At 43.2% G+C, this 16,165-nt stretch overlaps 1 protein-coding gene and 2 pseudogenes across 1 annotated transcript; all 3 read left to right on the top strand.

Moving 5' to 3' along the window:
• Nucleotides 1-228: 228 nt before the first annotated feature.
• On the top strand, nt 229-3,490 carry LOC122326223 (annotated as a pseudogene).
• Nucleotides 3,491-4,747: 1,257 nt separating this feature from the next.
• On the top strand, nt 4,748-7,812 carry LOC122326130 (thioredoxin domain-containing protein 15-like). The gene is given in 6 exon segments (XM_043220815.1): nt 4,748-4,907; nt 4,978-5,204; nt 5,798-5,961; nt 6,040-6,170; nt 7,288-7,355; nt 7,358-7,812. Coding segments are annotated over 6 exon segments (798 nt in total). The 5' UTR covers nt 4,748-4,828; the 3' UTR covers nt 7,487-7,812.
• Nucleotides 7,813-8,738: 926 nt separating this feature from the next.
• The window catches only part of LOC122326920, a 15,005-nt pseudogene continuing 7,578 nt past the window's right edge, over nt 8,739-16,165 (top strand).

The following is a 16,165-nucleotide window of genomic DNA, read 5'->3' as shown; positions in this document are numbered from 1 at the left end:
AAACTGATTGCAAAACAAGTAAAGAGTGTATGATAAAGTGTGTTGTATCTGGTCGGGTGTGATGATAGTCATCTGTCAGTCCCAGCGCTGGTTTAATCGCTGCAGCGCAAACGGTTGTGATTGGTCCGTTCTGTGCAGCGCTGAGTAAAGTAACAGATGTCAGCAGCGTGTCTGCGTCAGTCTGAACATTAAAACAACGCTTTCAGACGCTGATTTGAAATTAAAAGAGTGACGACTTGAACCAGATGAAGTATTATTTATGTTTATCTCGTCAGATGAATTCTGTCCTTCGCTGTCAGTTCAGCTCCGTCTGCTGCGCGCAGCTCTCAGTGCGCATGCGCGTTATCCTTTTGATTTCTTAATATTTAATATCAATGGGTGACGCTGATTTCTAAAGCATCTCCTATAATTACGAAGAAAGCTTCGGCACGTTTCCCGAACGGCGAGGTGGACGTCGATCTCTTGTGTTTTATTCGACGAGCTTCGATCAGAATCAGTCAGAATTCATGCGAAGCACCAAAATGGGACAAAAATGTCACATTTAACCCTTTCCTCTCCAGCGTCGACATTAACGCGAGGTACAGTCCCCGATCATCTCTTAAAAACACGCTGTTTCTGTAGCTGTGCATGCACTGAGACGTGTTTCCTTCACACCTGACCTTGTGTTGGGTTTATTAATGTTGATATTATTATTATTTGGTCACGCTGTTGTTTGTTGGAGAGCGAGAATTAAAGGGCTTTGTCGTGTGTGACAGCTGTGAGCCTTTATAGTGTTCATGTCACAGATACAGCTATGCATGCTAATGTAGTCCTGACTGAATATTATCAGAGCTTTCGAAACACACACACACACACACACACACACACACACACACACACACTTCATGAAGAGCTCCAGCTGCAGAGTTTAACACCAAACACTTGAAAATCCGAGAGTTCAGTACATGACTGTGATGATGATGATGAAGATGATGAAAGTTGATCATTCTGATTGATTTTTAAGGTCACTGCACATAAACAGACTAATAAACTAATAAATACAGTACATTAAGACAACTGTTGTCTAGTAGTACCATTTTGTTTGAATATGCAAATATGACATGACATTAAACATGCACGTATTTGTCTATATATTTTTTATTTAAAAAAAGGCTCAATATAGGATAAAGCAAGGGTCATAATTATTTTGTTTTAAATTATTTAGATTTTTGGTTATAATTATTTCAGAATTATTTTGTTTTCGCGTTAGCGCCCGACCGCCAGTGGGCGGGGCCTAATCGAAAAAGGTTGCTATTCGTCGATGTCTAGCTCTGAAGGCGTGTTTATGCAAATATCTGTGACCCTATGACATCATCTTGCCCCTTAGACCCAAACGAGTCATTCTGGAACTCAATTAAATAAACGCTTTGTTTATAATGAGCAGGATGTTTTAATGGTGCAAAGACTCTTAAATTGAGATACAACTATCTGAAAAATCTAAATATTGAGAAAATCACCTTTAATCACCTTAATTAAAAATTATGTTTACCTAAAGATATTTACTAAATATCTCCAAGGAACATGATCTTAATATCCTAATGATATTTGGCATTTTGTGTATTATTGTCAAATATAGCAGTGCTGCTGAGTGTGTGTGTGTGTGTGTGTGTGTGTGTGTGTGTGTGTGTGTGTGTCTAAATGGTCTAAATCATTATAAAGGGATCTTAATCCGCTCTCTCCTGGTGTCTGTCTGCAGAAGATGATGCGTCAGGGGCCCGGGGCCGGCAGTGATTTCTGTGTGGACAGCAGGCCGTCGTGTTTAGCCGAGGACGGGAGACTCTCGCCGAGTCACTTTGATTTGTGCCCCACCAAGTTCTATCAGTCTTCTCCTCCTCAGCGTCCCCGGCAGATGTGCTTCGCTTACCTGCCTCCTCCGGCCGTCCTCAAGCCCACGCCGTGCCGCGAGGAGCCGCCGATGTCCCCGGGGCCCGCCTCCGCCCAGGCCAGCGACAAGGCGGCAGCTCCAAGAAGAAGAGCGCGTCCGGGAGGTCTGGGAAGCGCGGCGTCCGGCGGGCACCACCAAATCAGCCGGATACAGAACCAGCACAGGCAGACCTCTGGGCACCACCAGGGCCGCCGGCTTCAAGACCAGTCCGGGCGGCCCCTGGGGACCACCAAAGCCGCGGGTATAAAGTGAGTCCGGGTGCGCCGCCGGGAGCATCAAGAGCCAGTCGCGTCTGAGCAAACTGAGCTACAGCGCCTGCAGCGGCGGCGTTTCCATACAGCGTCATGCACAAACCTGGAGCCTGCGACACCGCCCTGAAAGAGGAGACTTCCACAGAGTAACCCACAACACACCACATGTGCTCATACTCAGTCCAACATCAGGATGAGTTTGTTGCTTCAGCCGATCCGGAGAAATGTCTCAGCAGCGGTGGATGCCGTCAGAAAGAGAGTCTGATAAAAACATCAGAATAATCCACAGCCCTGCAGTCCATCAGGGACCATCTGGAGAAGACAAGATCAAACCAATCCAGAGTTAAGAGTCCTGATCCGTGATAACTCTTCCTTTTTCGTCTCTCAGATCGAAATACGGCTACTGTTTTGGCTCGTGTAGCGCTGCTTGATCTGTGCTAACTCTAACTTCTTCGATGGAGAAAGAGTTATTATGGATCATGAAGTGGTATACTTGAGTTAAAGATCCTCTTAATGCTGAATTAGTTTGATCTTCTGTCTTCTCCAGACTCTCATTCTGACGGCACCCATTCACATCCATTACTGAGACACTGATGCAGAGACACATGACTTTTATTTTGACTGAATTATTAATGTGTTCATGTGAACCCTACGCCTCTTTCTCCGAAGTGATCTGAACACACCTAGCATCCTAATATTAGGAGAATTAATGAGGCCCTTATTAAAGCTGGAAAGAACGTTCTGACCTCTTGTGACACAGTGTTGATTTTTCAGTGAATGAACCCTTTAATGTTTGGCTCGGTGTTTTCTGTGTGTGTTTCATTGATCTTGTATTTTCTGTCTCTCGTCTAGAACCCCAAAAATGCTGTTTCAAGCGCCGCCGTTCCTCCTCAGCAGCTTCCCCGTACGAAACCAAAAAACCCCTCCGCCGCTCAGCGTCATGCCGTCGGAGGCCTTCTCCGCGGCCAGCGTGTGTCCAGACGGCGGTCAGTCGAGAAACGCTCTGCCGGTACCCATCCACAGCGCTCTGCCATCATACTCCTGAACTCGTCCGTCTCTCACACACACACACACACACACACGCACTGGACTCTGCTGACCGTGTCTCCCTCCTCTGAAGCTGTAAATACGTGTCCGGCGCTCTGTGGTCACTCTGAATGTCCATTGCATGTCATGTTGGGTCGTCCGTGGGCTCGTTTCTTAAGCTTGATTCACATCGTGACACAATAACGAGTGCAATAGTTCCACTGAAGCGTGTTTCTCTCATTCCAGCACTCCACCAAAGAACTCCAGCAGCTCTAAAGCGTGTGTGTGGTCAGGGAGCCCGTGGACGGGGACACACGTCGGTCACCACACATCTTGTAATAGTTCCTTTGTATATCGTATTTATTACTCTGATTCTGATGATTATTGTTGGTGTGGGAATGCTGTCAGCATCTTGTGAACAAGTGATGTAAAAATCTTCTTATGGTTTAATATCACGACGACTGAGATGAGTAGTGCGTAGCCTGTTAGTAGCATCGCGTGCCGTTAAAGAGCAGGTTTATGTTCAATATTTGTTACATTCATATAATCGGTGACGTAGGCTTTTATTTTTTCCTTGTTTACTTTGTAATACAGTTACAATATGACGAAATACATGTTTGTGTATGTTTTATTAAAATCTAACTACATGAAGGAAGTCTTAATCTATTTATGCATTGTATGCCAATAACCTTGTTTTTATTTTGCTTTAAACGTTTTAAAGAGTACAATGTGAACAACAGCAGGCCTGCATATAAGAAAACAAGAATAGCCCATATTTCACAAAGAAATATATCCCCTTGATTTCAGTTTTGCTTTTTAATGTTGATTTAAGGTTTTGATCTTGACATCAAAGCAGACACTTTTAACCCCGCGCCGATCAGTCAGTTTTATTCATGTGTTTAGAGAAGGTCAGCTGTTTCTGAAGGAGTTGTGGTTGATGTGACTGGATGGTGAAATCAGGCTGGGTTTGATGGAACCACAAGCACTTCCTGGCAGTGTTGGGTTGAAGGTGATGGTTCTTCATCCAGTAAGAAAGGACTGATCCACAAGCGGAGATGTTCTCGTCAGATCAGGATGGAAGGAGAGGAAAGGTTGAGTGTCATCAACACATGATGTGAAAAGAAGAGAAGTGGTCTGAGTTAGATCACCTCACCTCTCCAAGATGATTTATTTTACATTACATAAAGAAGTGTTAATTAATGGGTGGAGTGCAGCGCGTCCAAACGGCTCAGACTATAATAACTCTTCACTTTACTCAATTTAATTCGTTATGCGGTTAAACACAAACCGCTGATTGGTCCATCCGCAGAAGCGCAGAGAAAAGTAACAGAAAGCATCTCTGGCTGGACCAATCACAGCGGTTTGTGTTTAAATTGAGTTAGTGCTCAGATTTCAGCACAAAACCGTACCCCGGCGTAAATAAAAAACTTTATTATAGACAGAAATTATTAGTCGACTTGTTTCGATGTATTGTCGATAAAGCGTTGTTGAAATCGAGCTGTTTGCGTGACCCGCTCGCTCGCCGTAGCTGCGCCGGAACCGGAAGCCTTTACCTCTTGAGTCCATTGAAAGAAAACATCAACATCGACGTCCTCACGAATCATGCGCCGGGTCTGAAGTCTCTGGAATGGCCTCAGCACCGGACCGGCTCCTCGGGGTGGCGATCTGGCTGATTATCGCCGGACTCGTGCGTCTGTCAGACGGAGGTGAGGTTATAAACACGACACCCGAAACACCGACACGTCCGCCGGCGGCCTCACGGTCTCTGTGTTCCAGATGCGCTGGACGTCACCGGCCCGTCGGACCCGGAGCAGCCGGAGCAGCTGGCGGGAGAAGCGTGCTCCGAGGGCCGCTGCGAGCCCGAGCCCGAGCCGGAAGCGCCGCTGTCCGGAGAAACCCCGAGCCACAACCTCACCGAGACCAAGACCTTCAAAGTGAGCTGCGATCAGCGGAACATCAGCGGCGTCGAGCTCTTCTCGGTGCAGATACTCAACTCCTCTCAGGTGGATCTCTTCTGCTCTCCTGAGCCACGGGTCTCAAAATACATTAAACACTGAACTAAAGTATAGTGATATTTCACGCTCTTTTTATTGTGTTTTCTTTGGTGAGCAGAAGTGTTTCTTATACTAAATGCTTATTATTATCAGATTTAGTCTGTGTGTTGCTTTATAAACACTATAGTGCGTGTAACTGCTTTACTTTGACTCTCTAGTTAATCTTTACATTTACACATTTAAGAGACAGTTACAGATAAGGACAAGAATTCAAATCAACAGAGGAACAGTGAAGTGTAAATATTAGCCTAATAATAAAGTAAATAAGAAGCAAATAGATGGAGTAAAGCAAGTTAGTGTTAAATGCTCTTTATTTAAACAAATCACAAGAATAGAGGACGCTTAGATAAATAGAATTAGAGTTAGAGGATCAAGTGAAGATGGAAGAGATGTATTTTCTTGAAGGAGACTCTTCTGTATTGTAATACAACACGTGGGGGCGGGGCTTAGTTCTGTGCCTCTGTGGTTGATTGGATGTTGATGTGTGGGGGCGTGGCTCTTTAAAGACCGTTCAGAATAACTTTGGCACCTGATCTCTGCAGGACCTGATGGAGCTCCTGAATGCTAACAGCTCCGAGTGCTCCTTGGTTCTCTTCTACACCACGTGGTGTCAGTTCTCGGCGAACCTCGCCCCTCACTTCAACGCCCTGCCGCGAGTCTTTCCCAGCATGCACTTCCTGGCTCTGGACGCGTCCCAGCACAGCAGGTGGGTCCGTGACGCTCTCCTTGGTGGCGTGGGCCGCTGAGATGTTTCTGTCTTCATCACGTCTGTGTTTCTCTTCAGTCTCTCCACACGCTTCGGCACCGTGGCCGTCCCCAACATCCTGCTGTTTCAGGGAGCCAAGCCCATGGCCAGGTTCAACCAGACCGAGCGGACGCTGGAGACGCTCAGCTCCTTCATCACAAACCAGACAGGTGTGGACCATCATCATCATCATCATCATTCAGGAGCAACCCGTCCTTGACCACGGACCTAACTTCATTCACATTTAGTCTTTTATCCAAAGGATACATAAAGTGATTCATCTTAAAGAGACAGACAGAGAGGAAATGCAGGAGAAACCAGAAAATTTTAATTAATATATTCATTTATGTTTAAATGAAATATACATTTAAATTTCATTTATATTTAAATTTTCAGTATTCTATGAAATATTATATATTACTATATAAAATTATTACATTACCGTTGCCCAAAAACACACATTAATATGCAAATTAAATGTCGTTTATAGATACATTGTATATAAAGAAAAACCTGTTGATGGTCATTTCACACACGTTTTTAAGAAAGAAAAATGGTATATGATTCTGAGGATAATCTTTAAACAAATATCTTTATACATGTCTTTTTTTTAAATTGAGGCCCGATGTCCTCAACCAAGTACATAGCATAACTTATGGATGAAATGTATATATTTTTTCAGTTACATTACCTTTAATGCTAAACATCATCAAAGACATTAAAAATAAAATTTTTTCGATTTGTCTTAAGATGTTAACTGTAAAAAAAGTACTGTTTTATTTATATATTTATATATATATATATATATATATGTATATGTATGTATATGTATATATATATATATATATTATATCAAAAATATATTCAATTTGAAATTGATATAACGCAACGTATTTAGATTTAGATTGTAATGTTCCAAATTTGATATAAAAATACGGGGCTTCCTGTGAGACTTTATTTATGTCTTTATACCTCAAACATCCACCGGGTGTCATCCAAACTACATCGATTTTTTTTTTATGCATTTTTGTGACACAAATGTCTAGATTTCTCTATATCACTAAATAATCACTAACTATGGAATCTTGAGACGTTTCTGGTGATAGGCTTTTTGTCTAGATTCTAAAACGTTATTGATGTTGTAATACGACACTTGACTCCACCCACTGAAGGGGAGGAGACCGCTGAGAGACGTTAGTGTGTCTTTTCCATGGTAACGCACAGGATGAAATGTGGCAGTGTTTCTGTGGTGAAGTGATGTATTCCATGCTTCCCTCCGTCCTCTAGGCTTTGAAGCCGGTCCGGATCCGTCTGTTCTGGAGGAAGACCGCTCCGGACCTCTTCCCCAGCGCTTCCGTCCAGAGGCATCGACTGGCTCTTCGTGTTCTCGGTGCTGTTTATATCCGGCTTCACGCTCTACGCCATCCTCTGCTCAGACAGCATCCGCTGGCTCATTCCAGGACAAGACCACGAGCATCAGGACTAGACTCAGATCTCACGCAGGAAATGAACCACTGTGAAGAATCTGCTCGTTCACTTCTGTTCTTCTGTCAGCTTTTACTGGACTTGGTTTAAAACAGCAAAAGACCAATTCAAATGCAAAACTCGTGCCTGACGTACATAAACACGGCTCAGAATGAAAGTACAGGAGGTCGTGTGATCTTAATGTACTTGGAAGGAAGTAATGGATCCCCACAATCCTTTGCACTGACAGCAGGTCATTAAAAGAGCCAGTGCTAAACGACTCAGTGCTACATTTTTTGTAAATGGATGCTACCTGTACTGCATTAATAAAAAGTAAGTTAATATAAAGACTTTTAATATATTTTTTCCGCAGATAGTATTTAGGTGCTGCAGAAGGAGACCTTAATGAAGACACACAGCGTCTGGTTCAGCGTTTAATCCCAGACATGAAGAGACCTTTACAAACTCCTTTTTTGTGAAAAGTGATAATGTTCTGGGTTAACGTGTTTCTGCAGCCGTGAAGAGGTTTATAAATCTCAGCCACTCTTCAGTAAAAGACCACAGACCAGACATCATTATCTGAAAGATTAATAAAAAGGACAATAATTGCTCAAAATACTGTTAGGAAAATCTGGAATGAGGGTCCAAGGATAAAGAAGCTCTTAGCTATGCATATTACTAATCAAAAATTAAGTTTAGATATATTTACGATTGCAAATGTACAAAATATCTTTAAGGAACATCTGCTTAATATCCTAATGATTAAAAGAAAAATCATTTTGATGACAGCTGTGCTCCAGAGACACAGATCTCATCAGATTGTTGTATTTGTGTTCTCATTACAACAGACACTTAACAGAGTTATTTGAACAGTTACTCAATGGTTTTATGATCCAGCTGCCGTTGGATGTATATGTATCCCTGCATGCACTGCGTCATCCATCCGGTCAGTACTGTGACATTCAACTGCTTTATTCATTCTGTGTCCACTCAACAAAACTCAGTAATTGTGAATTCACATTTAAATACTAGACACCTTAAAATCTTCGTCATATCTTTGTCAACGTGCAGTCATCATCATCATCTGACGGTACAAACAAAGTAAACGGCTCTGGTCACGTGACCACATGTACTAAGTAAACACGTGCACACTCCACAGCCTCTATCTGCAGGAAGGGCACTAAAACGGTAACATTTTTAGAACTTTAAAGAAAAAATTACGGTCCCTTTGTAATCGGAGCTGGATTATAAGGGGCCTCCGTAGGAGTGCAGGCTGTGTAATTGTGATCAGGCGCGCCTGGGGCAGCCCTGCAGTGGCTATGAGCTGGTTAATGTTTACTCTGACCTCTGGCCGCCGATGGCCGAGCGCTTTCACTAAACTAACCCGCTCTTATCAGTCTGCTGACGGCGGCGCGGGGAAAATGGTAAGATTTTATTCTCTTTTTCGACCGAGATTTGAGAACGCTTTCTTTCGCGGCTGTGCGTGAGTGTGACGTCGACAGCTGCTCGACCAATCAGCGGCGTCCTTGGACGCTAACACGATCTAGCATTTAGCAGCTAATCAGAGAAATAAAACCTGTCTTTCCCAGAAAGAGAGGCAAGGCGTGTTTGTGGGGTTTGATGGAGTAAAATACATGTGGAGTTTGAGACATAAGTCGCGTCCCGAAAGAACCAGTCAGCAAACCGCGCCATCTAGAGGACGCGCGCGAAACCGCATTTAAAGAGACAGAACTGTTTTCTTTTGAAGGTTCTTCGCTTCCTGCTGCGCTGATGATGATTTTGTTGCTTTATTTTATTTTTTGGTTTTTATTTACTCTGCGTTATTGCGACCTGTAAAAGATTATAATATGCTAATTAAAACTGCGGTGAATAGTTTTTTTCTCTCTTTGACTGGTTTATAACCCTGTTCATCGTCAGGTGGCGCAATACATCTGTTATAAACGATAGTGCTGCTGCCTTATGTGTGTGTGTGTGTGTGTGTGTATGTATATGTATATATATATATATATATATATATATATATATATATATATGTATATGTGTATATATATATTACTACACAGGTAGTTTATTGCAATGTGTATAGATTATTGCAGTGACAGTGCTGTGTAGGAGGCTGATTTATGAGATGATGATGATGATGATGATGATGATGGTATGTTGTGTCCAGGCCGCAGACTGGCTGTCCTCCTCCGAGCGAGAGCAGCTTCTCCTGGAGCTCAGGGCCACTGGATGGGTGGAGGTCGAGGACCGAGACGCTCTCTACAAGGAGCTGCACTTCAAAACCTTCAACCAGGTGAGCAGCTTCCTGTTTAACTCCTCAGGGTTACCAGCTCTGTGTGAACAACAGTGACTGGACTCAGAAGCGTCTGTAGATGTCGCTGTCTGCTCTTCTTCTCCTGGATCCAGAGCTTGAGCTGCTGTTCAGGTTCATTGGGCTCCAAATGACTTTTACAGAACCGCCTCGAATCCCTCTCACTCTTTATTAGATGCAGGTGTAAACCAAGCACTTTTACTGGAGCGCTTTTCTCAAGCCCTTGTTGAGGAGCGTGTGCTTTGATAGAAAAGACAAAAAACAATACTTCTATACATTTTCTTCTGCTCACCGAGGCTGCGTTTATTTGATAAAAAAACAGCGGTTTTCTCTGTGAATGTGTGTTAAAGTGTGATTTATTTCAGCATCATTCCTCCAGTCTTCAGAGTCACATGACCTTCAGAAATCAGAATAATATACTGACTTCCTGCTCAGAGAACATTTCTGATTATTAGCAATCTTAAAAAAGACATATTTCTGTAGAAGCGGTCTCTCTCTCTCTCTCTGTCTGTCTCTCTCTCTCTCTCTCTCTCTCTCTCTCTCTCTCTCTCTCTCTCTCTCTCTCTCTCTCTCTCTGTCTCTCTCTCTGTCTCTCTCTCTCTGTCTCTGTCTCTGTCTCTCTCTCTCTCTGTCTCTGTCTCTCTCTCTCTCTCTCTCTCTCTCTCTCTCTCTCTCTCTCTCTCTCTCTCTCTCTCTCTCTCTCTCTGTCTCTCTCTCTCTCTCTCTCTCTCTCTCTCTCTCTCTCTCTCTCTCTCTCTCTCTCTCTCTTGTCTCTCTCTCTCTCTCTCTCTCTCTGTCTCTCTGTCTCTCTCTCTCTCTCTGTCTCTCTCTCTCTCTCTGTCTCTCTCTCTCTCTCTCTCTCTGTCTCTCTGTCTCTCTCTCTCTCTCTCTCTCTCTCTGTCTCTCTGTCTCTCTCTCTGTCTCTCTCTCTGTCTCTCTCTCTCTCTCTCTCTCTCTCTCTCTCTCTGTCTCTCTCTCTCTCTCTCTCTCTGTCTCTCTCTCTCTCTCTCTCTCTGTCTCTCTCTCTCTCTCTCTCTCTCTCTCTCTCTCTCTCTCTCTCTCTCTCTCTCTCTCTCTCTCTCTCTCTCTCTCTCTGTCTCTCTGTCTCTCTCTCTCTCTCTCTCTCTCTCTCTCTCTCTCTCTCTCTCTCTCTCTTTTGTCTCTCTCTCTCTCTCTCTCTCTCTCTCTCTCTCTCTCTCTCTCTCTCTCTCTCTCTCTCTCTCTCTCTCTCTCTCTCTCTCTCTCTCTCTCTTTGTCTCTCTCTCTCTCTCTCTCTCTCTCTCTCTCTCTCTCTCTGTCTCTCTCTCTCTCTCTCTCTCTCTCTCTCTCTCTCTCTCTCTCTCTCTCTCTCTGTCTCTCTGTCTCTCTGTCTCTCTCTCTCTCTCTCTCTCTCTCTCTCTCTCTGTCTCTCTCTCTCTCTCTCTGTCTCTCTGTCTCTCTCTCTCTCTCTCTGTCTCTCTCTCTCTCTCTCTCTCTCTCTCTCTCTCTCTCTCTGTCTCTCTGTCTCTCTCTCTCTCTCTCTCTCTCTGTCTCTCTCTCTCTCTCTCTCTCTCTCTGTCTCTCTCTGTCTCTCTCTCTCTCTCTCTCTGTCTCTCTCTCTCTCTCTCTCTCTCTCTCTGTCTTTCTCTCTCTCTCTCTCTCTCTCTCTCTCTCTCTCTCTCTCTCTCTGTCTCTCTCTCTCTCTCTCTCTCTCTCTGTCTCTCTCTCTCTCTCTCTCTCTCTGTCTCTCTCTCTCTCACTTCCGGTGTACGAGTGTGAGCGGAGTGCTGTGAGTGCGAGTGGAATAGGTGTGGAGTGTTGTGAGTGAAACTCTTTTCTTTTTTTCCTTTTCTGTCTATCTCTGTCTGTATAGTTAGCGGTAGTCTTTGCTGGTTTTCGGGCCGCGTGCTCTTCACTCTGAGGAGGCATGTCGGCCCCATGGGTGGAGTTTTAAACTCACTCACGCGACGCCACGCTGTGAAGGTGGCGTCAGCGGTGAGTGTGGAGGAGGCTTGCCTGGCAGTGGGTGAGGTAGTGGGGCACGGGAGTGTGCTCTCAGCCTCTCGAATGAACAGCGCTATCGTTATTTTTTTAGACAGCATAGACAAAGCTAACGAGGTTGTTGAGCATGGTATAATCGTTAAAGGAGAACTCATCCCCGTTCTTCCTCTCTCTACCTGCTAAGAAAGTCACCATATCTAATGTGCCACCTTTTTGTGAGTGATCTTATTTTAACCCAAGCTTTATCCCGGTACGGAAGCTGGTTTCACCCATTAAAAAGATCCCGATCAACTGTAGTTCTCCTCTGTTGAAACATATTGTTTCTTTTAGGCGGTTCGCATACATGATCATTAATGATGATGCTGATCTGGATGTGTCTTTAAATTTTCGAATTGGTGATTTTGATTATGTTGTTTTGTGACCACCGCTAAGATGAAGTGTTTTAGCTGCGGGACTTTTGGTCATCTAATGCGAAATTGTCCAGAAATAATTGCAGAAAAGGAAAGGAATGTAGGAGGGCGCTCCGGGAGTGGTGATCTTGCGGGGGTTAGCGGTGAGGCTGAGGGAGCCCCCCCGGGAGAGGGCTCGGTGGCACCGGCAGCGGCAGCGTCTCCTCCGGCCTCTTCCAGTGAGACGGTGGAGGGAGCGGTCGCGCCGACACACGCCGAGATACGTTCGGATGAGGGTCGTGGGAGGACGCAGATAATGTGACATGGGGCAAAACTGGAGATGGACAAGCTGACAGGGTTTCAGAGAATAGTGCAGAGCATTTTCAGAAAATGTGTGAAATAGCTAAGTGCTGTGGAATGGAAGAAGAACAAGCCATTTTTAAAATGCCCCAAAAAAGAAAGAAAAGTAACGAAGTACCAGATGCTAAAGTAAGCAAAAAAATAGAAATGCATGACGATGAGGATCTGGAGACTGAGAGCGATGCAGAGTCCTCTGACTCCAGTGTGACACTTTCTCAGAATGAGGTTATTGGACGGAGCTATGAGCTTGAAGATATCAAATTATTTCTCAGATCAACCAAAAACAAGAGAGGTGTGCGTGAGTGCAGGAATATTTTCCTGACTTAAAACAGTTTGTTGATAAAGCAAGAAGTCTAATGGTAGAAGGTTCATTCACAAATAAAGAAGTGTATCGTTTAAAGAAAATTGTGAGAGTCTTAACATTGCTTTAGACAATGACACGGGTTAATCTTAGGAGCAGGACTGGTCTTTGCTCTTTTTTTCTTTTTTTTTATTTATGAGTGTAGTACATTTAGCCACTTTTAATATCAATGGCGCAAGGAATGTTAGAAAAGAGCATTAATATATGAAACAATAAAACAGAAAAACATTGATGTCACTTTTTACAAGAAACTCACAGTGACCTGAACAATGCTGTTGATTGGATGAAGGAATTTGATGGCACTTCTGTGTTAAGTCACAACACTTCAGTTAGTGGAGGAGTGGCTATTTTATTCGCAAAGAATTTCAGTCCTGTATCATATGTGATTGATGAAATTGTTAAAGGTAGGCTTTTAAAAGTCAGAGCTGTTTTCGAGAATTATGTTTTTGTTTTTATTTGTGTGTATGTTCCAACTGTACCGGTTGAAAGGTTAGTTTTTTAGATTTACTATCTTCCACCTTACAAAATTGTTGTTCTGAAGAATTTCTGTTCTTAGGTGGTGATTTTAATTGCACAGAGCTAAATTTAGACAGGAATCATGTTGAACCTCACTTAGCTTCACGCAATCGTCTTATCCATTTTATAAAAAATATGAATTATGTGATATTTGGAGATCTTTAAATGGCAAGGAGAGACAGTATACTTGGGTTCATACACGGATAATATTATCTCTTCGGCAAGATTGGATAGGTTTTACAGTTTTAATCATCATCTTAACATTTTTAATAAGTGTTACATCACACGGTTGGTTTTTCGGACCACAGCATGGTGCATTGTAATTTTTTTGTGTTCAGTAAAACATAAGAGTGCATATTGGCACTTTAACACTAAACTGTTAAATGACAATTTTTTAAAGAATCTTTTAGTTTTTTCTGGGAAAGCTTCAGAGCAACAAAAGGCTCTTTTCATTCAGTACAACAGTGGTGGGACTTCGGTAAAATTCAAATTAAGCAGTTTTACGCAACAGTACACTCACAACGTTACTAAAGAGCTACTTCTGTCCTTAGAATCGTTAGAAAAGAAATTATTGAGTGTCATAATCTAGCCCAGTCTAGTGGTGAAGCTAGGCATTTAGAAGCCTGCTCTAAGAAGAAAGCACAACTAACAGATCTACTGGGAGTAGAGCACAGGGGCTTTAGTCCGTTCACGTTTCCAAAGTATCGATCAGATGGATGTACCTTCTAAATACTTTTTCAGCATGGAAAAAGAATGGGCAGAAACGTTTTATTTATGCACTTCGCTCTGAGGATGGAGTGTTGTTGTCTGATCCTGCCGATATCCGTATGAGAGCAGTTATGTTTTATCAGAACCTGTACAGAAGTGAGATTAATTCAGGGCATGGCGCGGAAAGTGTCTTTTTGATAATTTGCGAAAGTCTCAGAAGAGGCTAACTTTGACCTCTCAGGAGTGTTGACCCTGGAAGAGCTCTTCAAGGCCTTGCAAAGCATGGAGTCTGGGAGGGCACCAGGAGTGGATGGCCTCCCGGTCGACTTTTATAAGGCTTTCTGGTCAGAGCTGGGAGATGATCTGCTTGAGGTACTCAGCGATAGCTTGACAGAGGGCAGGTTGCCTTTGAGTTGTCGGAGAGCGGTTATCACTCTGATTCCAAAAAAAGGGGACCTCACTGATGTCAAAAACTGGCGCCCTGTCTCACTTCTTTGCAGCGATTACAAACTGCTTTCCAAAGTTTTGGCTACTAGACTGGCTGGAGTGTTGGAGCAGGTCATCCATCCGGACCAAACATATTGTGTACCCGGTAGATCTATAGTTGATAATATTTCCTTAATTCGAGACATTTTTCATATTTCTAAATTTTTAAATCTGAGTTGTGGTTTGTTATCCTTAGATCAAGAGAAGGCTTTTGATCGAGTTGAGCACTCTTATCTCTGGAATACTTTGGCAGCTTTTGGTTTCTGCAAAGAGTTTGTGGACATGATTAAAGTGCTCTATTGTGACGTTGAGAGTGCACTGAAAATTAATGGTGGTTTATGCGCTCCATTTCGGGTTCTGAGGGGTGTTAGACAAGGTTGTTCCCTCTCTGGAATGTTGTACTCTTTGGCCATAGAGCCTCTACTTCAACAAATAAGAAACAAGTTATGTGGCTTGTATTTTCCCAGTTTTAATAATAATGTTTGTTTGTCAGCATACGCTGATGACATTGTAGTGTTCATAAGCAAAGGAAGCGATGCACAGTCTTTGCTTAACTTATTTGAAGATTTTAGAACACTGTCTTCTGCTCAAGTTAACTGGCAAAAAAGTGATGCGGTTTTACTGGGTCAGTGGTCTGATGGGCCACCTCGTCTTCCTGATGGGTTGTGTTGGAGAAGGGGAGGTATAAAATATTTGGGAGTTTACTTGGGGGATGATGAGTTTTTACAGAAAAATTGGGAAGGGGTGCAGGAAAAGGTCAAAGGCCGATTAGATAAATGGAATTGGTTGTTGCCAAATATGTCCTATAGAGGGAGGACTCTCATCATTAACAATCTTGTTGCTTCTTCGCTTTGGCATAGGCTGGCCTGTGTAGATCCCTCTCCACAGTTTTTAGCTAAAATTCAAGCCTTTCTTGTTAATTTTTTTTGGGACAAACTACATTGGATCCCACAGAGTATTTTATATCTCCCCAAAATGAAGGTGGGCAAGGTGTTATTCACCTGCAAAGTAGAATGGCTGCTTTCCGTTACGATTTCTACAAAGCTTTTAGATGGCTCAACGGACTGCAGCTGGCGCACAGTTAGTTGCGTTATTTTACGAACACTTGGAGGCCTTGGGCTCGATAAAGCACTTTTTTTAATGGATCCTGCTAAACTGGATGTATCAGAACTGCCTGTTTTTATCGTAACCTCTTCAAAGTATGGAGTTTTTTCATATTTATAAGACTGAGAACTTCTCCTCACTCTACTGGTTGTTGCAGGAGCCTTTGATACATGGAGCCCGTCTGACGTTGCTTCACGATGCAGTCTACTCGGTTTCAGCACTTCCTTCTGAAAGCCAAGGTTTTTACTTTGGGACATTTATTAACACTAACTGGATCTTTTTTTGGACAGGTGGAGACAGCTTCCAAGTTTTTGGGCATCAGATCTGTTCGCCTTTTACCCAATTTTTGACCAAATTAAGAACATGTTTTACTGCTGAAGAAGAACACATGTTAAAGGACTTTTTGCAGGGGTTAATGCCCCCTGATCCTGGGGATTCTTTCCCTGTTTGTTTGTACAACCCATGCTTGATGAGAGTACAAAG

This window comes from Puntigrus tetrazona, chromosome 21, assembly GCF_018831695.1.
Source record: "Puntigrus tetrazona isolate hp1 chromosome 21, ASM1883169v1, whole genome shotgun sequence".
Lineage (NCBI taxonomy): Eukaryota > Metazoa > Chordata > Actinopteri > Cypriniformes > Cyprinidae > Puntigrus > Puntigrus tetrazona.
Note: the sequence above shows the minus strand (reverse complement) of the source record. Positions and strands in the feature narration are given on the sequence as shown.